Here is a 23,590-nt window from a genome sequence, read left to right as displayed (position 1 = left end):
TTGCTTTGATGCATTCCCTAACTTCCTTTGTCAGCCATGGCTGCCGAATTCCCCCTCTGATAACCTTTCTTTTCTTTGGGATGAACCTCTGTACTGTGTCCTCAATTACTCCCAGAAACTCCTGCCATTGCTGTTCTACTGTCTTTCCCACTAGGCTCTGCTCCCAGTCGATTTTCATCAGTTCCTCCCTCATGGCCCTGTAGTTACCTTTATTTAACTGTAACACCTTTACATCTGATTCTACCTTCTTTCTTTCAAATTGCAGATTGAATTCTACCATATTATGATCACTGCCTCCTAAGCGTTCCCTTACTTTAAGATCTTTAATCAAGTCTTGCTCATTACATAACACTAAGTTCAGAATGGCCTGGAGAGGATCGTTGGTACCAACATGTACCATGATCTCTGACTTTGCACCCTCCCCTTTCGGATGCCCTGCAGCCATTCAGTGACATCCCTGACTCTGGCACCAGGGAAGTAACACAACATCCATCTTTGACTGCAGAAACACCTGTCTGCTCCCCTAACTAATGAATCCCTTATTACATTTGTTCTTCCTTTTTGCTTCCTCCCCTCCTGTACAGTCAAGCTGCTTGTGGTGCCAGCAGCTTGGCCCTGACTGCACTCCTCTGAAACACCAGCTTCAAAAATGGAATACTGATTTGTGAGCGGGATCCCAGGGGACTCCTGCACCAACTGCTTGTTCTTCCTGTACCGCCTGGTGGTCACCCAATTCCTTTTTTTCTCTTGTCCCTTGAGCTGCGGTGTGACCACCTCACTGAACATGTTATCCACGTGACACTCAGCCTCACAGACGTGCCACAGTGTCTCCAGCTGCTGCTCAATCTCCGAAACCAGGAGCGGCAGCTGGGAGTACTTCCCACACATGTGGTCGTCTAAGACACTGGTACGGTCCAAGACTTCCCGCATGTAACAGGCCACACATTCCACTCAGCTGTCATCACATGACATGTCTTAAATGTAAAATGTACGCCTTAAACTAGAACAAATCAGGAAGTGATGTTTTTTCCAACAAAAAATATGTTTTTTTTAGCTTCAGAATTTCAGAAGGTTAGAATGGTTATAAGAGATGTAGGGAGAGGATCTATGAGGGAGAGCTCGCAGAGACGCCAGGCTCCAGCGCCATCTTGCTTTCTCCTTCAGAAAACGTGCTGATTTAAAAAAAAAAAAAAAATCCAAGAGTGACATCACAGAAAACTGGTAAGCTTAATGGTAAGCCTCAACTCCACATGCTGCTGACACCCGATAACCGTTAACTCCCTTCTTGGTAAAGAATCTCTGCCTTAAAGATAGTCAGTGACCCTATCTGCACTGCTTTCTGGGAAGAGAGTTCCAAAGACACACAACCTCTAAGAGAAAAAAAATTCTCACCTCCATCTTAAATGGAAGTTCCCTTATTTTTAAACTGTGTCCCCTGGTTCTAGTCTCTCCCACAGGAGAAGCATCCTTTCAGCAACCATATATTCAGCTTCTTCATCCAAACCATTGATATAAATTGTAAATAGTTGAGGCCCCAGCAGTGATCCCTGTGGCATGCCACCCGAAAATGACCCACTCATGCCTATTTTGTTAGCTAGCCAATCCGCCATCTATGCTAATATGTCACTATCTATAGCATGAGCTCTTATTTTGCGTAGTAACCTTTGATGTGGCACCCATCTGGTTCACTAATGTCCTTTAGGGAAGGAAATGTGCCATCCTTGCCGGGTCTGGCCCACGTGTGACACCAGACCCCTCAAGGGCAATTAGGGATGGGCAATAAATGCTGGCCCAGCTTGCGATGCCCACGTCCCATGAACAAACTTTTAAAAACCTTGTCAAATGCCATCTGGAAATGTTAAGTTCAGCTCACTTTGTTTGAGAACTTCAATAAATTAGTCAAACATGATTTTCCTTTCGCAAAACAATGTTGACTCTGCCCGATTGCATTGAGATTTTCAAAATACCCCACGATAACCTCCTTAATTATAGATTCCAGCGGTTTTCCTGTGGCAGTTGTGAAGCTAACTGCAGTTGCCTGTTTTCCATCTCCATCCTTTCTTGAATAGACTCGTCACATTCGCTATTTTCCAATCTGAAGGGACCTTTCCAGAATCTCGGGAATTTTGGAAAATTAAAACAAATGCATCAGCTATCTCTGTAGCCACTTCTTTTAGGATACAGTCCATCGGGAGCTGGGGACTTGTCAGCCTTTACTTCTCATAATTTTATTAGTAATCTTTCTTTGCTGATTGTAATTGTTTTAAGTTCCTCCGCTCCCTTCCTTTCATCTCCTGATTCACAATTATTTCTGGGATATTATTTGTATGCTCTACAATGATGACAGACACAAAATATCTGTTCAGTTCATCTACTGTTTCCTTATTAATTCCCATTTTCACTCTCTGGGGGACTAACTCTCACTTACTCCTTTCCCTTTTAAATACCTGTAGAAACGTTTACTACCTGTTTTTATATTTCTAGCTAACTTTCTCTGGTAGTCTAATTTCTCTCTCTCTTAATCTTTTCGTAATTCTTTGCTCTTAATATTCCATTCAATCTTCTGACCTGCCACTCATCTTTAAGGAATTGTACACTTTTTCATTCAATTTGATAGTATCTTTAACTTTCTTAGTTAACCAGGGATGGTGTGTCCTTCACTTGGAGTCTTTCTTCCTCACTGGAATGTACATTTTTTGAGTGTTCTGACTCCTTGGGAGGTGGTGGTGGCATGGTGATATTGTCACTTGGTTAGCAAACCAGAGACCTGGGGCGGGATTCTCCGATATCGGCGCGATGTCATCCTACCGGTGCCAAAAACGGCGCAAATCAGTCCAGCATCGCGCCGCCCCAAAGGTGCAGAAGTCTCCGCACCTTGAGCGGCCGAGCCCTCACCTTGAGGGGCTAGGCCCGCGCCGGACTGATTTCCGCCCCGCCAGCTGGCGGGAAAGGCCTTTGGTGCCCCGCCAGCTGGCACGAAACTGACTTTGCCGGGCGGCGCGACCATAACTCCATTACTTTTAAGATAGCTATGGAGAATGATAGGTCTGGCCCAAGAGTTAAAATTCTTAATTGGGGCAAGGCCAATTTTGATGGTATCAGACAGGAACTTTCAGAGGTAGATTGGGGGAGACTGTTGGCAGGCAAAGGGACGGCTGGTAAATGGGAGGCTTTTAAAAATGTGTTAACCAGGGTTCAGGGTAAGCACATTCCCTTTAGAGTGAAGGGCAAGGCTGGTAGAAGTAGGGAACCCTGGATGACTCGAGATATTGAGACTCTGGTCAAAAAGAAGAAGGAGGCATATGACGTACATAAACAACTGGGATCAAGTGGATCCCTTGAAGAGTATAGAGATTGTCGAAATAGAGTTAAGAGGGAAATCAGGCGGGCAAAAAGGGGACATGAAATTGCTTTGGCAAATAATGCAAAGGAGAATCCAAAGAGCTTCTACAGATACATAAAGGGAAAAAGCGTAACTAGGGACAGAGTAGGGCCTCTTAAGGATCAACAAGGACATCTATGTGCAGAGCCACAAGAGTTGGGTGAGACCCTGAATGAATATTTCTCATCGGTATTCACAGTGGAGAAAGGCATGGATGTTAGGAAACTAAGGGAAATAAATAGTGATGTCTTGAGAAGTGTGCATATTACAGAGGAGGAGGTGCTGGAAGTCTTAAAGCGCATCAAGGTAGATAAATCCCCGGGACCTGATGAAATGTACCTCAGGATGTTGTGGGAGGCTAGGGAGGAAATTGCGGGTCCCCTAACAGAGATATTTGAATCATCGGCAGCCACAGGTGAGGTGCCTGAAGATTGGAGAGTGGCGAATGTTGTGCCCTTGTTTCAGAAGGGCAGCAGAGAAAAGCCTGGGAACTACAGACCGGTGAGCCTAACGTCTGTAGTAGGTAAGTTGCTTAAGGTATTCTGAGAGACAGGATCTACAAGCATTTAGAGAGGCAAGGACTGATTCGGGGCAGTCAGCATGGCTTTGTGCGTGGAAAATCATGTCTCACAAATTTGATTGAGTTTTTTGAGGGGGTGACCAAGAAGGTAGATGAGGGCAGTGCAGTAGATGTTGTCTACATGGACTTTAGCAAAACCTTTGACAAGGTACCGCATGGTAGGTTGTTGCAGAAGGTTAAAGCTCACAGGATCCAGGGTGAGGTTGCCAATTGGATTCAAAATTGGCTGGACGACAGAAGGCAGAGGGCGGTTGTAGAGGGTTGTTTTTCAAACTGGAGGCCTGTGACCAGTGGTGTACCTCAGGGATCGGTGCTGGGTCCACTGTTATTTGTGATTTATATTAATGATTTGGATGAGAATTTAGGAGGCATGGTTAGTAAGTTTGCAGATGACACCAAGATTGGTGGCACAGTGGATAGTGAAGAAGGTTATCTAGGATTGCAACGGGATCTTGATCAATTAGGCCAGTGGGCCGACGAATGGCAGATGGAGTTTAATTTAGATAAATGTGAGGTGATGCATTTTGGCAGATCGAATCAGGCCAGGACCTACTCAGTTAATGGTATGGCGTTGGGGAGAGTTATAGAACAAAGAGATCTAGGAGTACAGGTTCATAGCTCCTTGAAGGTGGAGTCGCAGGTGGAGGGTGGTGAAGAAGGCATTCGGCATGCTTGGTTTCATTGGTCAGAACATTGAATACAGGAGTTGGGACGTCTTGTTGAAGTTGTACAAGACATTGGTACGGCCACACTTGGAATACTGTGTGCAGTTCTGGTCACCCTATTATAGAAAGGATATTATTAAACTAGAAAGAGTGCAGAAAAGATTTACTAGGATGTTACCAGGACTTGATGGTTCGAGTTATAAGGAGAGGCTGGATAGACTGGGACTTTTTTCCCTGGAGCGTAGGAGGCTTAGGGGTGATCTTATAGAGGTCTATAAAATAATGAGGGGCATAGATAAGGTAGATAGTCAACATCTTTTCCCGAAGGTAGGGGAGTCTAAAACTAGAGGGCATAGGTTTAAGGTGAGAGGGGAGAGATTCAGAAGGGCCCAGAGGGGCAATTTCTTCACTCAGAGGGTAGTGAGTGTCTGGAATGTGCTGCCAGAGGTAGTAGTAGAGGCGGGTACAATTGTGTCTTTTAAAAAGCATTTAGATAGTTACATTGGTAAGATGGGTATAGAGGGTTATGGGCCAAGTGCGGGCAACTGGGACTAGCTTAATGGTAAAAACTGGGCGGCATGGACTGTTTGGGCCGAAGGGCCTGTTTCCATGCTGTAAACTTCTATGATTCTATGATTCTATGAACCCTGGCACCGGGCAGGCAACACAGCTGTCTAGACTCTTGCTGTGGGCTGCAGAGAACTGTGTTTATCCTTTAACAGGCTAATCGACTGATATTCCAGGTAGCCACATCATTTCTTGATGGGTGCAGAGGAAAACCTTACGGAAGGAGTCATGCCAGGCATGAGAGGAATTTCCAAAGACAAATAGAAAGGCTGCAGGCAGGACTATGGTTTACTTCAGAAGAAGAGTTTTCTTTTGAAGGAGGGAGAGCTTGCTTCTGTTTCAAGTTATTTTAATAATCCCATTTAGCCTTCAGTTGGAGATATTGGGCGGGATTCTCGGTCAGCTGATGCAGGAATCGTGAAACGTGATTGGGGGGAGAATCGGTTCTGATGCCAAAATTGTGGCAAGCGGCGGTTTCATCTAAATGGCAACTCTCCGGTGCCTTAACGACGGCGTCAATGCGTTCCTCTCCACACTTATAGTAAACGGCATCTGCATATCATTAGCGGGCCCGACCCGGTATTCTCCGGAGCCTCCGCGATCTTCTGCCTCCATGGGGGGAATTCCTGACGATGAGTTTGACTTGTGCTTTTAAAAATCGAGAAACAGGCGCCGTGGCTGATGAGGGAGAGAGAGGACGTAGGACATGGAGAGACCTGACCGTGGGCTGCTGGTCCTGACACTGGCTGGGGGGGGGGTGTTGGGAAGACAGGAGTGATGGGGGATGGACCGTAGTTGGGGTGACCTCTCAGGACCGGGATGTCCAGGCACGGATCGCCTTTACGGCAGCCGGCAGTCACCTTGCTGTGCACTGCACTGACCACCCGCCTGGCCCCTGGTTCTGCAGAGTGACACCGGCCGTATGGGTGTCACCACCCTTGCACCCCACCCTCTGCATTACCACTCTTCTCCCCCCCCCCCCCCCCAACCCCCAGCACTAAACCGGCTGACACCTGCCGGTGGAGGATCACGCAGCCCACCCAAGAACAACGGCCACAGTAGCCCCTACAAGGGGGTGCTGGGCTGGGGGCGTGGAGCATACTGGTAGCATGGACAGTGCCAGCCAACGTTACGCCTGGCAACAGGGACGGGCGCCAAGACCAGAAGCCCCCACGGTGCCTGGACCGCTCTGGAGGGTAGTCCACATCGTGGTGGCCTGCTGCATCCTTCAAAACATTGCGCAGCAGAGAGACGACATGCTGGAGGAGGAGGATGAACACCAGGCCTCGTCCGACGAGGAAGATGCGGAGGAGGGTGAAAATGGCAGGACCTGGGGCTCGGGCAGGCATGGGAGCCTGTGAGCATGTGCGCCAGGGTCGACGTGCATGAGACGCTCTGATCGCCTCCAGGTCACCGATTAGGGGAGCGACTGGCGAGGGGCACGAACACCGCATCCCAGCCCCAGACACCAGCCGCCCACCTCCGCGTACGGGGTACGGGCCCTTGGTTGGCAGTAGCAGTGGGTCTCTGGTCCATGGGATGGAGGATGATGCCAACCCGCTCTGCGATGAGCTCTGGTGCTCTGTATCGTTTGGCAAAGTCTGACTCCTTCCCATGGTAGCACTTTCCACCGTTCACCAAGGTGATCCCTGCATGGAAGCTGGGCATTCCATCACACGGTTCCATTGATTCCCTGGGGTGACGGGGGAGGAGGGGGTGATGGGAGGGGAGAGGAACACCCTTGCGAGTCACCGGCACAGGCCCCAACACCTCCTCTCTCGGGGTACCCAATGGCCCCCAAGCTACTCCGTGGGATGGGGGCTAACCCCTGAGGCTCCCCGCCACCTCGCACTGCCAGTCCCGGAGGTCCGCTGTGGTCTCATTCAGGGTCTGCATTCTCGCGGCCTTGGAGCACAGAGAGTGGACCACCTCTGTCTGGGATTGTGCCACAGCACATTGTGACTGGGCCACCACCTCTGGGTGTGTGTCACATCAGCCTGTGACTGCGCCATCTCCCTCTGGGTGGATTGAGGGGGTGAGTGGTGGGGGGGGGGGGAGGGGGGGAGTGGTGGGGGGGGGGGGAGGGGGGGAGTGGTGGGGGGGGGAGGGGGGGAGTGGTGGGGGGGGGAGGGGGGGAGTGATGGGGGGGGATGGAGTGAGTGGTGGCGGGGAGGGGGTGAGTGGTGGGAGGGAGAGGGGGGAGTGGTGGCGGGGAGGGTGGGAGGGGGGAGTGGTTGGGGGGAGGGGGAGTGGTGGGGGAGGGGGGAGTGGTGGGGGGATGGGGGAGGGGATGGGGGAGTGGTGGGGGGAGGGGAGAGGGGGGAGTGGTGGGGGGAGGGGGGAGTGGTGGATGAGGAGGGTGTGAGTGGTGGGGGGGAGGGGGGGAGTGGTGGATGAGGAGGGTGTGAGTGGTGGGAGGGAGGGTGTGAGTAGTGGGGAGGGATGGGGGAGTGGTGGGGGAGAGGGGGTGTGGTGGGGGGTGGTAGAGGGGAGTGGGGGAGTGGTGGGGGGAGGGGGTCAGTGGCGGGGGGAGGAGGGGAGAGGTGGGGGAGGGGGAAGGGTGGATTGAGGGGTTGAGTGGTGGGGGAGGGAGTGGGTTGTGGGGGGGAGGGGGGGAGTGGTGGGGGAGGGGAGAGTGGTGGTGTGGGGGAGAGTGTGAGTGGTGGTGGTGGGGGAGGGGGGAGTGGTGGTGGGGGGAGGGTGTGAGTGGTGGTGGTGGGGGAGGGTGTGAGTGGTGGGGGGGAGGGTGTGAGTGGTGGCGGGGAGGGTGTGAGTGGTGGGGGAGGGGGGGAGTGGTGGGGGGTAGTGGTGGGGGGGATAGGGGGAGTGGTGGGAGAGAGGGGGAGGGGGGGTGAGGGGGTGTGGTGGGAGGGGGGAGTGGTGGGGGGGACTGGTGGGGGGAGGGAGTGAGTGGTGGGGGAGGGGGGGTGGTGGTGGGGGAGGGGGGTTGGTGGGGATGAGGGGGGGTGGTTGGGGGGAGGGAGGGGAGGGGGGAGTGGTGGGGGGCGGAGGGGGTGTGTGGTGGGGGAGTGGAGGGTGGGAAAGGGGGCGGAGTGGTGGGGGGAAGGGGGCAGGGTAGGAGAGGGGGAGTGGTGGGAGGGGGAGAGGGGGGGAGTGGTGGGGGGAGGAGGGGGGGAGTGGTGGGGGGGAAGAGGGGGGAGTGGTGGGGGAGGGGGAGTGGTGGGGGGAATGGGGGGAGTGGTGGGGGGATGGGGGGAGTGGTGGGAGAGTGGGGGGAGGGTGGAATGGTGGGGGGGATTGGGGGGAGTGGTGGGGAGGGGCGAGGGGGGAGTGGGGGGGAGGGTGGAGTGGTGGGGGGAGTGGTGGGGGGAGGAGGGGGGAGTGGTGGGGGGAGGAGGGGGGAGTGGTGGGGGGAGGAGGAGGGAGTGATGGGAGGGGGGAGTGGTGGGGGGGATCGGGGGGAGTGGTGGGAGAGAGGGGGAGGGTGGAGAGGTGGGGGAGTGGTGGGGGGATTGAGGGGAGTGGTGGGGGTAGGGGGAGTGGTGGGGGGATTGGGGGGAGTGGTGGGGGGAGGGGGTGGTGTGGGGGGATGGGGGAGTGGTGGGAGAGAGGGGGAGGGTGGAGTGGTGGGGAGGGAGGGAGTGGTGGGGGGATGGGGGAGGGGGGAGTGGTGGGGGAGGGGGGAGTGGTGGGGGGATTGGGGGGAGTGGTGGGGGGATTGGGGGGAGTGGTGGGGGGAGGGGGGAGTGGGGGGATTGGGGGGAGTGGTGGGGGTGGTGGGGGGAGGGGGGAGTGGTGGGAGAGAGGGGGTAGGGGGGAGTGGTGGGGTGGTGGTGGTGGGGATTGGGGGAGTGGTGGGGGGAGGGGGGAGTGGTGGGAGAGAGGGGGAGGGTGGAGTGGTGGGGGGGACTTGGGGAGTGGTGGGGGGGATGGGGGGAGTGGTGGGGGAGGGGGAGTGGCGGGGCGGATGGGGGAAGTGGTGGGAGAGGGGGGAGGGTGGAGTGGGGGGGATGGGGGTAGTGGTGGGAGAGAGGGGGAGGGTTGAGTGAGGGCGTGTGGTGGGAGGGGGGAGTGGTGGGGGGGATTGGTGGGTGGAGGGGCTGAGTGGTGGGGGGAGGGGCTGAGTGGTGGGGGGAGGGGCTGAGTGGTGGGTGGAGGGGCTGAGTGGTGGGGGGAGGGGGTGTGTGGTGGGTGGAGGGGCTGAGTGGTGGGGGGAGGGGGTGTGTGGTGGGGGGAGGGAGGGGAGGGGGTGAGTGGTGGGGGAGGGGGCGGAGTGGTGGGGGGAGGGGGCGGAGTGGTGGGGGAGGGGGAGTGGTGGGGGAGGGGGCGGAGTGGTGGGGGAGGGGGAGTGGTGGGGGAGGGGGGAGTGGTGGGGGGAGGGGGGAGTGGTGGGGGGGAGGGGGTGTGTGGTGGGGAGGGGGGAGGGTGTGTGTGGTGGGGGGAGGGAGGGGAGGGGGTGAGAGGGAGGGGGTGAGAGGTGGGGGGGAGGGGGTGAGAGGTAGGGGGGGAAGGGGGAGTGGTGGGGGGGGAGGGGGGAAGGGGGAGTGGTTGGGGGGAGGGGGGAGTGGGGGGGGAGTGGGGGGTGAGGGTGGGGGAGGGGCCGGGGGGAGTGGAGTGTGGGGGAGGGGGTGGAGTGGTGAAGGGAAGGGGCGGAGTGGTGGGGAGGGGGAGCGGTGGGGGAGGGGGGAGCGGTGGGGGGAGGGGGGGAGTGGTGGGGGAGAGGGGTGTGAGTGGTGGGGGAGGGTTGTGAGTGGTGGGGGGGAGGGTGTGAGTGTTGGGGGGGAGGGTGTGAGTGGTGGGGGGGAGGGTGTGAGTGGTGGGGGGGAGGGTGTGAGTGTTGGGGGGGAGGGTGGATTGAGGGGATGGTGACACACTGTCATGGGGAGCTGAAACTCATTGGGGCCTCTCTTCTTCACCGATGCCGACCTCCACCCCAGCGATTGCCGACGACGCTGATGGTCTCTGGCACCTGCGTCCAGGCACGGTGAACGGTGGCAGCTGGCATCCTCCTTCCCGGGCCAGGGTACAGTGTTGCCAACCTCTCCTCCACGGCGTCCAACAGGGTCTCCAGCTCGGCCTCTGTAAAACGGGGTGCCGCCCAGGAGAGGAACGGTAACATCTGCAAGGACACCTCTCAAAGCCTCATTGAAAAAGTGCAACATCCCCACTGACACCTGGCCCAGACTGGCCCAAGACCGCTTGAAGTGGAGGAAAAGCATCCGGGAAGGAGCTGAACACCTTGAGTTTCATCACTGAGAACAAACTGAAAACAAGTGTCGGCAGCAAAAGGAACACGGGGCAACCGGGGCAAAGCAATCACGCGCTCCTGCAACCACCATCTGCTCCATATGTCAGAGATTGTAGATCACGCATTGGACTCCTCAGTCACCTAAGAACTCATTTTTAGTGTGGGAGCAGAAAGCATCCTCAACTCCGAGGGCCTGTCTAAGCAGAAACAGATGCACTAAGATGTCCGTTCCTCCCTGACAGGATCCTGAATGCTAAGCTGTTGGCACAAGTCACCAAAATGTAAAAAGAAGCTCATACCAGCTGCTGCTCCAATTCTTCAATGGATTTAACAGTCTTCTTGGTAAAAACGTCTGCCTCCAAATGCTCGTGCTGCAGCTTCCACCAGCCCGTGCCAGGATGCCTTTATGTGGGTGCCTGTGACTGGCTTTCGATTCATGGCTTGACCCCTCTCACCCTGGATGCCTGTTTGGGCTCTCTGCCCACCCGTTCCTTACCTAATTGGATGCTATCCTGCCAGGAGCCCACTAGTTCAGTGCTCTTCAAACTTTTTTTCTGGGGACCCATTTTTACCAACCGGCCAACCTTCGGGACCCAACCCGGCTGACCTTCGCGGTCAACGCCGGCCGACCTTCGGGACCCACGCCGGCCGACCTGTGCTACCCACCGTTTTCTCTTACCTTGTTTGCTGCTGACAAAAATTGAGGAAGTGGTTTGGGGTCCCTTTGGCCCTCGTACAAGCTCCTCCAATGGAACCTGTTGGATGAAGGTGAAGCCTTCCGATGTCGGAAAGTTTGGAGTCTCCATCTGTCCAAAGTTCTGCATTTTTTCCCTGTAAAATTTTATCAAATTCAACCCACTTGAACTTGTAAAAAAAAAAAAAAAAATAAAATGAATAAAATAAATGAAAAAAATATATATAAATGAATAAAGTCCCCCGAACTTGTGAAACAAAAGCTGCGACCGTTTAAAAAACAATGCGGCCGCAATGCACATGCGTGCCAGATCATCAGCGCGCATGCGCAAAACTATGTGCATGCACGCTGATGATCGGGCACGCATGCGCAGTGCGGCCGCATTTTGTTTACATGTTCGCAGCCATTTTGAAGGCCGCTTGCAGCCGGCGTTATTAACAGCCGGATGCTGCGGCTGTTGTGGGCAGATTTGCGTGATCGGGAGCGCCGCAACAGACGGTTGCGCGACCCTCCCAACACCCGCCCGCGACCCACCCGCAGGTCGAGCCCCCGAGTTTGACAATGCCTGCACTAGTTGACCACAAGATGCCTTATTTGGCGACTTTAAAAGCTGTGTGCAGGAAGTGGCGAAACACGCACTTCCGCCTGGATTTCCTGCCTCACCACAAACCCCAATCCCATCCAAAAATGTGAAATTCACCCTAGAGTTGCCAGTATATCGACTGCTAAACTTCTGAGGAGAATCAGGCATGAGTCATCACAGTAAAAAATCAGACCAAGCAGCACTTACTTTGTTCCCAGAACCATGAGCAAAACATGCAATTTCTCCCCCATGCTTTCTGACTGAGCACATTTGCTCATCTCTGTGTAAATGTAGACAATCTAAACCTGAGAAAGATTAATTAGCAGTCTGTGGTAAACCACGTTATTGTGTTTATTGTATTATATTCACTGTGCTGTGTTGTACATGCCTGGGCTTGTGGCTCCTCCCCTCGGGACTTCTGTATAAAAGTGGCAAGTCTCCGCCTCCGGACCCAGTTCGGGCCCAGAGGCAGGAGGCTTGCTGTTTAGTGCATTAAAGCCTCAGTTACGTTTATCACTCGTCGTCTATTATTGATGGTGTATCCCAGTGATTGATAATGACCAACCCTGGTCTCAAAATATTATCGGGTTGCCAGAATATTAATGCTCTTGAAAAACCTCTTGGTATCTGTGTATTTTAACTTAAGAATTCAACATATTAAGTTCTATATTTATTCTGGGGAAAGAGTAGACCTTAGATCATGAACCCTATGGTACATTATCTCGAAGTACCTCTTGCACAGACAATGTTACATTGCTGCCTCCACAGAAAATAGTTCCTTGCACTGAAAATGTTCAAAAACAGTTTTTTAGTATCTGACTTAATTTTCAACAGAGTGACTTTAGAGAGGCCCAATATGTTGGTTGACATTCTCGAAGCAGCTATATTCAGAGAGGATCACGAGCACCCAAATTTTATTTCTTTGTTAGCCACAAAGAGAAACGGTAAGGAAGTGCCCACACCCTGGATTCTTTCAAACATGAGAGGTTTTATTAAGAAATGTTGCTCATGCAATCTAAGATGATGATCTGCAAAGCCGGTGCAAGCACTCTGCTGATATCACTACACATCATGTGATGCTTATACATAGAAACATACGTAGAAAATAGAAGCAGGAGGAGGCCACTCAGCCCTTCGAGTCTGCACCAACCCTCTGAATGAGCACTCCACCTAGGCCCAATCCCCCACCCTATCCTCGTAACCCCACTTAGGGGCAATTTAGCATGGCCAATCCACTTAACCCGCACATCTTTGGACTGTGGGAGGAAACCAGAGCACCCGGAGGAAATGCATGCAGACACTGGGAGATTGTGCAAACTCCACACAGACAATCACCTCGGCTGGAATTGAACCAAGGCTAACCACTGTGCGACCGTGCCATCCAGACCTTAAGGAGAGGGATGAAAAGAGGAAGTTAGAGAAAGGAAATGCAAATTCACCTCTATCGTGAAGTGAGCATACTAAAGTAACAGTCTCCCAATTGTTGCCGGCTTCCCCGCTCCCGCTGGGATCTGCCCCTGGCACATTCCCAGCACAGGTTGGCAGTGTAAACATGTGCCAGGGACAGTACCAGGGCACTTCCTGGGAATGTCCTAGTATCACACCAGGGACTATACTTGCCACAGCAGCCCAGAGACTGCCTCACGTCTGGCCAAACCTGTTATAAACATTGGCGAGGTATAAATATTTTGTGAGCGGACATCATTTGGCTGGGGATATTAATAACATGGAAATATATTCAAATTTATTTAAATGAGGCGATTGCCCTGTGGCCATGAATCTCATGACGTCACCAAAGAGGGGTGGGGAAATGCGATCTTTCCGGCAAGAATTGTGTTTCCCGATTCTCTTGAGATTTTCCACCATTGCCTCCGCTCCTACGGACAGCAAATGCGGGCTCCGAATCGCCGCCTATGTCATCATTCCTTCATGGTTTCTGAGTCAAAATCCTGCAAAACCCTCCCGAACAGCACTGTGGTCTACCTCCAGTACAGACTGCAGCGGTTCATGAAAGTGGTTCACCATCACCTTCTCGAGGGCAATTAGGGAAATGCAACAAATGCTGACCTAGCCAACGACGCCCAAATCCTGTGAAAGATAAAGTAAAATAAACTTCTGTGAATAGGATGGCAATGAGATTGTTAAAAACTGAGGCAGACATTCTTGAGAAATAATGAGATTTATGTTCCACCACTTGGTCCTTGCTGATATTTTGTGTTTATGTGAACAATTGATGCATTTGTGCCAACCTGAGACCATCAATGTAATTTTGAAGATCAATTCTAAATTATTTTGTTCAAATTTCCCTGCGAGTTGGATTTTCACCCCCTTGAGCAGCAGCAGAATTTAAACATTGAAATGTCTCCTGTGTTGTGCGTTTGTGATAAATGCAAATGTCCTGAGGGTGTTATATTCCCTTGAAAAAAAAATGGGCTAAAATGGCTGTTAGGACCTTCTGACATGGTGTATGTCTGTCTATTAGCCCGTCCTGGCTGCGAACCAATAAGAGCGATAAGTAATTCTCTGATCATTTGGACCAGAAAGGCACATGTTCGAAGCCATACACAATGCTGTCAAATTTAATTTGTGTAGGAGAAGAAAATTCCAATCTAGGAAAAGTATTTTTGAATCTTCTTTTAAAAGTTGATATTTTATAGCACATATTAAACTGGTAAAGTTAGCCCCATCGGTTTTAAATGTCCGTGCCTATTAATTTCAGCCATTAGAATTGGTCCTGTGAGGTTGAAGAGCTTCACTAATTGCAGTGAGTTTCAATGCCTCAGTCATCCCTCATTGTAAATTTCTGCCGTTGCTGCACAGGTTGCCACAGCAACAGTCGGTAAGTAGTATAGCGGTTGGAAAAATTAAGTCATGAACATATGTCATCCACCCTATAATAAGTTTTCTTTTTGAATGAGCGTATATAGTCCTATTTATTTATCTTTCTCCCCATCCTTTTTCAGACCATGCATTGATATTAGTTGGTGGTCTAATCCTGGGTCCCCAGAGAACAGACGACTCTTCCTCTGAGAATGTTGGGGGGATGGGGGGAATGACAAGTTGGATTGCAGTGTGATTGGGTCAGATGAACCCTAGTTACAGGCTTGTTGCCTTTTAAGTATCTTATCGGCAGTGAGGTCAGATCACACAGAAGTGCAGGTTTTATTGCACTCCATCGAAAAACGAAAATTGGCAAAATGCATTCTTTTTTAAGTAAGAGACATCCTTCATATGCTTTTTAAAAATAAAAGACAGAAGAAGTGTTTGCTGATTGGGGACTGAAACATGAGGGAAGTCTTCAGACACTACAAATAATTTACTGAGCTGATAGATGTTTTCAGATGAATTTCCTTTCACTTCAGGCATTGTGACTAACAGATGGCGCCAGCCTCACTACATTCTTCAAAGTGTTATCTCTCTTTGTACCCCCCCCCCCTCCCCCCCCCCGCCCCCCCGCCCACCGCAATGTGAAGTTTCAACTTTTAAACTTTATTTGAAACCCCTGCCGTGACTTGTTTTGGATGTAATTGTTGTTATCATCAGTACATTGATGAAGAATAATTCGAAGTGCCTTTAGACCTACATCTAACTAAATTACTTTGTGGAATTTCTAATTGTTTAATGTGTGCTTCTTAAACTAATGGGACGTTTTTTCGTACTGTGTATTTTTTGTATTTCTGCAGTACATGCTATAATTTCAAATATGTTGCCTTTGCAGAAACATTAGGCTGGATTCTCTGTTTCAGCGGCAATGTGCTGACTGAAACGGAGAATTCTCAGGGTTTTACGCGTCAAAATCGGCGGCGAACCCTCACCGATTCCGGGACCGGCGAGGGGCTAGCAGCGACACCAGGTGAAACTCCCGGCTCCTGCGCCAAAAGCGGCCAGAGAATGGCCTGGCATGCACACGGCGGCGACCTGCAGCGGTCGCGCCGTACAACATGGCGCCGGCCGTGCCCGGACCTGACCCACCAAATGCGACCCCACTGGCCACCCCCCACCAGTCCCCCCAGCTCCCAAGGAGGTCCCGGCTGAGTGTGGGGGCGCTGGACACAGTCCGCAGCCGCCACGCTGGGTTCCCGACTGCTCAGACCACATGTCAACCGTACGGTCGCGAATTCAGCCCATCGGGGGCAGAGCATCATGGGAGGGCCTGCAGATGATGCGCCAATGGCGGTGCAATGGCATGCGGTGGCCCGGGGCGATGATGCCACTTCGGAGGGACCGGAGACTCGCAAACCGGCGGCGGGCCCCCCTCCCTCCCCCAATTTGGGCTTCGGAAGGTATTCTCCGTCCGATTGCCGATTATGATATCGGCGTTGGGCAACGGAGAATCCTGCCCATTATCTATTTATTTAACTCGGAGGCACAACAACAGTTGTAGTTGAAAGAATCAGTGGAAAATTTGGATGCACAAAATCCCTGCCAAAAAAGAAATCAGGAGAAGGCACCTATCCTTCTCCCCTCCAGTAATTATGAGTCATCGAGCAGCTAATTGCAGGTGTCACAAGGATACTTGTGGGTTGCAGCTTAAATTTACAGCACTGCAAGCTGTGTTGCCACAAGGCTTATTTAGCACCTCAGTTGCAGTATGTTCCAGGGAAAAATCAATATACAACTTGTGTACTGACTCATTTCATCCCCTCAAATTGCCTCCACCAGGACCACTATCAGTGAGAATGGCCTGTAACTCCAATACTTCCCTCTAGTGTTACAGAACACACAATGATCTCACCAGACACAACCCAAGTTTAGAATCTATAATTGTACTGGTGCTTGTTTTCCACTGTTCAAGCAGACAGGATTTGTAAATTTCACATGTTCATTACTACACGTGCTCCATGCAATAAACAATAATTTGAACTTGGGATGCAGTCATTCCTTTGCATCATCTATATTAACTGTACATAATTGAAATACTAATGGTTATTCTCTTGTAATTTAAGGTCAAATCAGTGCATCATTGAAGACATTCGGTCAGGAAGGAGCGAGGTCTATGGTTCGGAAAAACTCCGTGAACTTCTCAAAATATTGCCGGAAGCAGAAGAGGTCAGACTTGTCAGCAGTAACTCTTTTGCTCCCCAATAATGAGAATGAGCCTGAATGATTAATAGCTTTCAGAACATGGGAAGGTACAGGACCTGAAAAGCCTTCCTTTTATCCAGTGTCACCATCTGACATCTCCGTTCCCCAATCCCGCACTCCTTCAAATACCTATCCAATTCTTTCTTTTTGCATGCTGTCTGCCTTAGCAGATGGCCCATTCTGCATGTTCACCATCTTACACATAAAAAGTTAAACTGTGCACCTTCCCTCTTGCAGGCCGAAGCTCAGGGCTAAATCGCTGGCTTTGAAAACAGACCAAGGCAGGCCAGCAGCACAGTTCAATTCCCGTACCAGCCTCCCCGAGCAGGCAACGGAATGTGGCGACCAGGGGCTTTTCACAGTAACTTCATTTGAAGCCTACTTGTGGCAATAAGCGATTTTCATTTCATTTCATATCCTTGCTCTGAAAATTTGTCATGATCTAAAATGTATGATCAGAGTTCTAATTGTTTTTTTCCCCTTCAGAATTCTGGAAGGTTGAGTAATGTTTCCTTATACCCTCTTTCCCGTAAAGAGTCCCAGAGTCCAGCTTTTTAATTCAGGGAACATAAGCTATTTATCAGATTTGATCGTCTTACACTGCCTGTAATGCTTGCAGTAGGACAAAGGTACACATGCAGTCACACCTTATGAAGACTCATTACCTCCTGTGATTTGTTTTTCTGTATCCCCCTGGATCTGGTTGGGTTTCTGTACAGCTGCCATATGTTTGTTTCAATGTGCAATTCAAAACTTCAAATTTCTGTCATGGGTTAACCGAGCATGGACCTATTAATCATTTAAAAAAATAAATTTAGAGTACCCAATTCATGTTTTCCAATTAAGGGGCAATTTAGTGTGGCCAATCCACCTACCCTGCATATCTTTGGGTTGTGGGGGCGAAACCCACAAAAACATGGGGAGAATGTGCAAACTCCAGACGGACAATGGCCCAGAGCCGGGATCAAACCTGGGACCTCGGTGCCGTGAGGCAGCAGTGCCGCACTGCATCACCGTGCTGCCCTATGGATCTATTAATCAATGTTACTGCTGGTTATTTCTGCTCCCCAGTTTCATTGCTTTGCATTTGTTCACATTGAATGCCATTAACCACTCAATCAATTCAACTTGTCTTGAAGTATTTTTTATTTGGTTTACCTCTTCTTTAATGGTTGAAAGCCCCCTCACACTTGTTCTTTCCTGCAAATGTAGTCTGCTTCGTTATTGTCCACAGCTCCAAATCATGTATATACTTTATTATTGACCCCTTGTTATGTGTGCTGCTGCAGCCATGGTTCAAAGGTGGAAGTCTCTCCTCCAAGTACAAATGCTGAGAGTTGAAGCCTCACTTGAGTACAAAATCCTTTGACACTCCCGTTGGAGTGCTAATAAAGCACTGCACCATCGGAAGTGCAATTTGTTTGAATGAGATATTAAATCATTTGCCCTCTCAGGTGGGTGTAAAAGATTCCACGGTAGTATTGTGAAGAAGAGCAGGGGAGCTCTCATCGATGTTCTGGCCAATGTTTATATCATACTTGGGAACAGCTGCACAATATAGTTGTCCATGTTCACCATCAGCCTTGTGCTCGTTGACATACATCGACTTCCAGTTAAGAAACACTTCAATGATAAAATTCTCAACCTTGTTTTCAAATCCCCCATAGATTAAGCCCCATCCCCACCAAATTTTGAGATATCTGCACTCCTCAAATTCCGACCTTTTGCGTATCCCCTGATGTTAATCTCTCCACCATTGGCCACTGTGCCACCAGTTGTCAAGGCCCAAATCTCTGGAATTCCCTCCCTACACCTCTTTGCCTCTCTGCCTCTCTTTAAGACACGAACCCTAACCTTAATCTTTGAAAAGAACAAAACAAAGAACAAAGAAATGTACAGCACAGGAACAGGCCCTTCGACCCTCCAAGCCCGTGCCGACCATGCTGCCCGACTAAACTACAATCTTCTACACTTCCTGGGTCCGTATCCCTCTATTCCCATCCTATTCATGTATTTGTCAAGATGCCCCTTAAATGTCACTATCGTCCCTGCTTCCACCACCTCCTCCGGTCGCAAGTTCCAGGCACCCACTACCCTCTGCGTAAAAAACTTGCCTCGTACATCTACTCTAAACCTTGCCCCTCTCACCTTAAACCTATGCCCCCTAGTAATTGACCCCTCTACCCTGGGGAAAAGCCACTGACTATCCACTCTGTCTATGCCCCTCATAATTTTGTAGACCTCTATCAGGTCTCCCCTCAACCTTCTTCGTTCCAGTGAGAACAAACCAAGTTTATTCAACCGCTCCTCATAGCTAATGCCCTCCATACCAGGCAACATTCTGGTAAATCTCTTCTGCACCCTCTCTAAAGCCTCCACATCCTTCTGGTAGTGTGGCGACCAGAATTGAACACTAGACTCCAAGTGTGGCCTAACTAAGGTTCTATACAGCTGCAACATGACTTGCCAATTCTTATACTCAATGCCCCGGCCAATGAAGGCAAGCATGCCGTATGCCTTCTTGACTACCTTCTCCACCTGTGTTGCCCCTTCCAATGACCTGTGGACCTGTACTCCTAGATCTCTTTGACTTTCAATACTCTTGAGGGTTCTACCATTCACTGTATATTCCCTACCTGCATTAGACCTTCCAAAATGCATTAGCTCACATTTGTCCGGATTAAACTCCATCTGCCATCTCTCCGCCCAAGTCTCCAAACAATCTAAATCCTGCTGTATCCTCTGACAGTCCTCATCGCTATCCGCAATTCCACCAACCTTTGTGTCGTCTGCAAACTTACTAATCAGACCAGTTACATTTTCCTCCAAATCATTTATATATACTACAAAGAGCAAAGGTCCCAGCACTGATCCCTGTGGAACACCACTGGTCACAGCCCTCCAATTAGAAAAGCATCCTTCCATTGCTACTCTCTGCCTTCTATGACCTAGCCAGTTCTGTATCCACCTTGCCAGCTCACCCCTGATCCCGTGTGACTTCACCTTTTGTACTAGTCTACCATGAGGGACCTTGTCAAAGGCCTTACTGAAGTCCATATAGACAACATCCACTGCCCTACCTGCATCAATCATCTTAGTGACCACCTCGAAAAACTCTATCAAGTTAGTGAGACACGACCTCCCCTTCACAAAACCATCACTAATACGTCCATTTGCTTCCAAATGGGAATAGATCCTGTCTCGAAGAATTCTCTCCAGTACTTTCCCTACCACTGAAGTAAGGCTCACCGGCCTGTAGTTCCCTGGATTATCCTTGCTACCCTTCTTAAACAGAGGAACAACATTGGCTATTCTCCAGTCCTCCGGGACATCCCCTGAAGACAGTGAGGATCCAAAGATTTCTGTCAAGGCCTCAGCAATTTCCTCTCCAGCCTCCTTCAGTATTCTGGGGTAGAACCCATCAGGCCCTGGGGACTTATCTACCTTAATATTTTTTAAGACACCCAACACCTCGTCTTTTTGGATCTCAATGTGACCCAGGCTATCTACACACCCTTCTCCAGACTCAACATCTACCAATTTCTTCTCTTTGGTGAATACTGATGCAAAATATTCATTTAGTACCTCGCCCATTTCCTCTGGCTCCACACATAGATTCCCTTGCCTATCCTTCAGTGGGCCAACCCTTTCCCTGGCTACCCTCTTGCTTTTTATGTACATGTAAAAAGCCTTGGGATTTTCCTTAACCCTATTTGCCAATGACTTTTCGTGACCCCTTCTCGCCCTCCTGACTCCTTGCTTAAGTTCCTTCCTGCTTTCCTTATATTCCACGCAGGCTTCGTCTGTTCCCAGCCTTTTAGCCCTGACAAATGCCTCCTTTTTCTTTTTGACGAGGCCTACAATATCTCTCGTTATCCAAGGTTCCCGAAAATTGCCGTATTTATCCTTCTTCCTCACAGGAACATGCCGGTCCTGAATTCCTTTCAACTGACACTTGAAAGCCTCCCACATGTCAGATGTTGATTTGCCCTCAAACATCCGCCCCCAATCTATGTTCTTCAGTTCCCGCCTAATATTGTTATAATTAGCCTTCCCCCAATTTAGCACATTCATCCTAGGACTACTCTTATCCTTGTCCACCAGTACTTTAAAACTTACTGAATTGTGGTCACTGTTACCGAAATGCTCCCCTACTGAAACATCTACCACCTGGCCGGGCTCATTCCCCAATACCAGGTCCAGTACGGCCCCTTCCCTAGTTGGACTGTCTACATATTGTTTTAAGAAGCCCTCCTGGATGCTCCTTACAAACTCCGCCCCGTCTAAGCCCCTGGCACTAAGTGAGTCCCAGTCAATATTGGGGAAGTTGAAGTCTCCCATCACCACAACCCTGTTGTTTTTACTCTTTTCCGAAATCTGTCTACCTATCTGCTCCTCTATCTCCCGCTGGCTGTTGGGAGGCCTGTAGTAAACCCCCAACATTGTGACTGCACCCTTCTTATTCCTGATCTCTACCCATATAGCCTCACTGCCCTCTGAGGTGTCCTCCCGCAGTACAGCTGTGATATTCTCCCGAACCAGTAGCGCAACTCCGCCTCCCCTTTTACATCCCCCTCTATCCCGCCTGAAACATTTAAATCCTGGAATGTTTAGCTGCCAATCATGCCCTTCCCTCAACCAGGTCTCTGTAATGGCAACAACATCATAGTTCCAAGTACTAATCCAAGCTCTAAGTTCATCTGCCTTACCCGTAATACTTCTTGCATTACAACATATGCACTTCAGGCCACCAGACCCGCTGTGTTCAGCAACTTCTCCCTGTCTGCTCTGCCTCAGAGCCCCACTGTCCCTATTCCCTAGTTCTCCCTCAATGCTCTCACCTTCTGACCTATTGCTCCCGTGCCCACCCCCCTGCTTCTGGTCTTCTGACCTAATGTGCAAGATCTTCTAGCTGTTCACGCCATCGGGACCTTCCGGATCCGCTGACTACACATCCCTGCCCCGAGTTTTCCGGCAGTGTGGGGTGGATTCACAGTGACGGGACAAGAAGATTCTGCCGCTGGCCAACGGCGGGCTGCCTCCCGCTGCCGGGAAACACGTAATGAGAAAGCCAGAGACTCTCGCCCAATATCTCTCTATGTGGCTTGGTGTCACATTTTGTTTGATAATGTTCTTGTGAAGTACATAAAGACAAGTAGTAGCTGTTGCTGTTGTATTATGGAACATCATAATGGCTCAGAATTTGCATTTGGAATGATGAAACTAACAACGTCTGGAATCTGAACATGCGCAGTTAAACACCTGCTCCTCCACAGGTTAATGTCCCTGCAGATGGTAATCTTTGGAACTTACTGAACTGACAAGAGCTCCCCTTTCATATTGTAATGTCACTGGTAATAACCCCTGAAGAAGGTGCACCATGTTAGTGAAGTGTAACTGGGGTTTTAACGGTGTATAAAGCCATTACAATTACTAAACAACCTTTCATGGGAAATTAATTTATTTTTGTGTAACGTCAAGATTTTCCATTATGATAAAAATGCTAGTTTTTTAATAGAATGTTTAAAGTTTGTTTCTGACACTTCAGCTTTGATTGTGTATGTCCCAATCTTTATTTTGCTCTATGGAAAATGTAATAATCCCAGCTTGCCAGGACACTGTGTTCCCAGGTTTGTATTTTGGAAATGTGAAGCTAAACTCCTCGGCACTGAGTGGATCTTAGGTACTAGGTTGTGGAGGGAGTCGGTTTGATTGGTTAACTGGTAAATGGTGGGTTGGCTAGGGATAGTGCTCTGCCTTACAATGGTCAGTGATTAGTTCCTGCGTGATACTTTCTGAAGGAACTTGTTAGAAGTGTTTAGACCTTGGAAGTGAAAGGAACTCTCTTGCTCCTATTTGCTAAAGTGAAAGAGTTGCTCTATTGTTCTGAACATATCTGGCACATCTTTCGCTGTGAACATGAAATGAAGCTGAGTCTGCAGAGAAAGTAGGCAACCTTGCCAGAGAAAACCATCTCAAGTCTAGAAGGAAGAAGTACCATAATGAATGATTGAGCTTCAGAAAGATATTGGACATGATTTAGTGGCCTCGTCATTCCCATGACGTATCATTGAATCTCACGAGAGGCCTCTCGTGAGATTCTCTGCTCGAAATGCCAGTTCTCTTGTATAAAGTACTATTGGAGTGTGATTTATTGTCAGGTCCAGTAGTTGTTGGCGTGGTTAAGAAGTTACCAGTAGACGGAGTAGACTTATTTTTGGAGAGTGATGTGGCAGGAGTGAAGGTTATATCTTCATCTAACATTACAGAGAGTCCAAGGGAGGATAAGGAGAAAGAACAGTTACAGGAACAGTTTCCAGATATTTTTCTGTCAGTGTCAATGGCTAAACAAAGTCCACCACCAGAGATGGAAGTCACACCACCAATCGGATGGTAGAATAGCCAAAACTCTCCTTGAGGACGAGGATAATTCCTAGTAAGTATTTGGGAGGACTTCATTAATTGAGGCCGAGGTGGCAGACTCAGAGTTACATAGCACAATCAGCTCTCACAGAACTTGAGGCTAAGAGGTTTCCAGAATGGTATTATGTTAAGAACGGAGCAGTCATGAGAAAGTGCAGACATCCTCATTGGCCTGCAGACGAGGAATGAACAGTTGTTCATCAGATAGTGGTACCGCCAAATATCGTAGGGAAAAGATAGGAAGGAACCAGTGTGTCAGGTGGTAGAAGTAGTGGAAGAGACAGAAATAGTAAGTGGTAGGGGTAGAGGTTGACAGTTCACAGAGCAACCCTCATGTGGTACGACTAGCATATATAGGCAGCAGAGTGGTTAGCACTGTTGCTTCACAGCACCAGGTCCTGG

The 23,590-nt window shown here is 50.1% G+C and overlaps 1 protein-coding gene across 5 annotated transcripts in view; it reads left to right on the top strand.

Moving 5' to 3' along the window:
- Positions 1-23,590, top strand: part of fhdc1 (FH2 domain containing 1) — a 221,724-nt gene that overhangs the window by 122,144 nt on the left and 75,990 nt on the right. For all 5 annotated transcript variants that reach the window (XM_072496036.1, XM_072496031.1, XM_072496032.1 and 2 more), the window contains one exon: positions 16,627-16,729. In XM_072496036.1, the coding sequence (XP_072352137.1) occupies positions 16,627-16,729 (103 nt within the window). The remainder of the gene's footprint in view (positions 1-16,626; positions 16,730-23,590) is intronic.

The sequence above is a fragment of the Scyliorhinus torazame genome, chromosome 3 (assembly GCF_047496885.1).
Source record: "Scyliorhinus torazame isolate Kashiwa2021f chromosome 3, sScyTor2.1, whole genome shotgun sequence".
NCBI classification, from domain to species: domain Eukaryota; kingdom Metazoa; phylum Chordata; class Chondrichthyes; order Carcharhiniformes; family Scyliorhinidae; genus Scyliorhinus; species Scyliorhinus torazame.
Note: the sequence above shows the minus strand (reverse complement) of the source record. Positions and strands in the feature narration are given on the sequence as shown.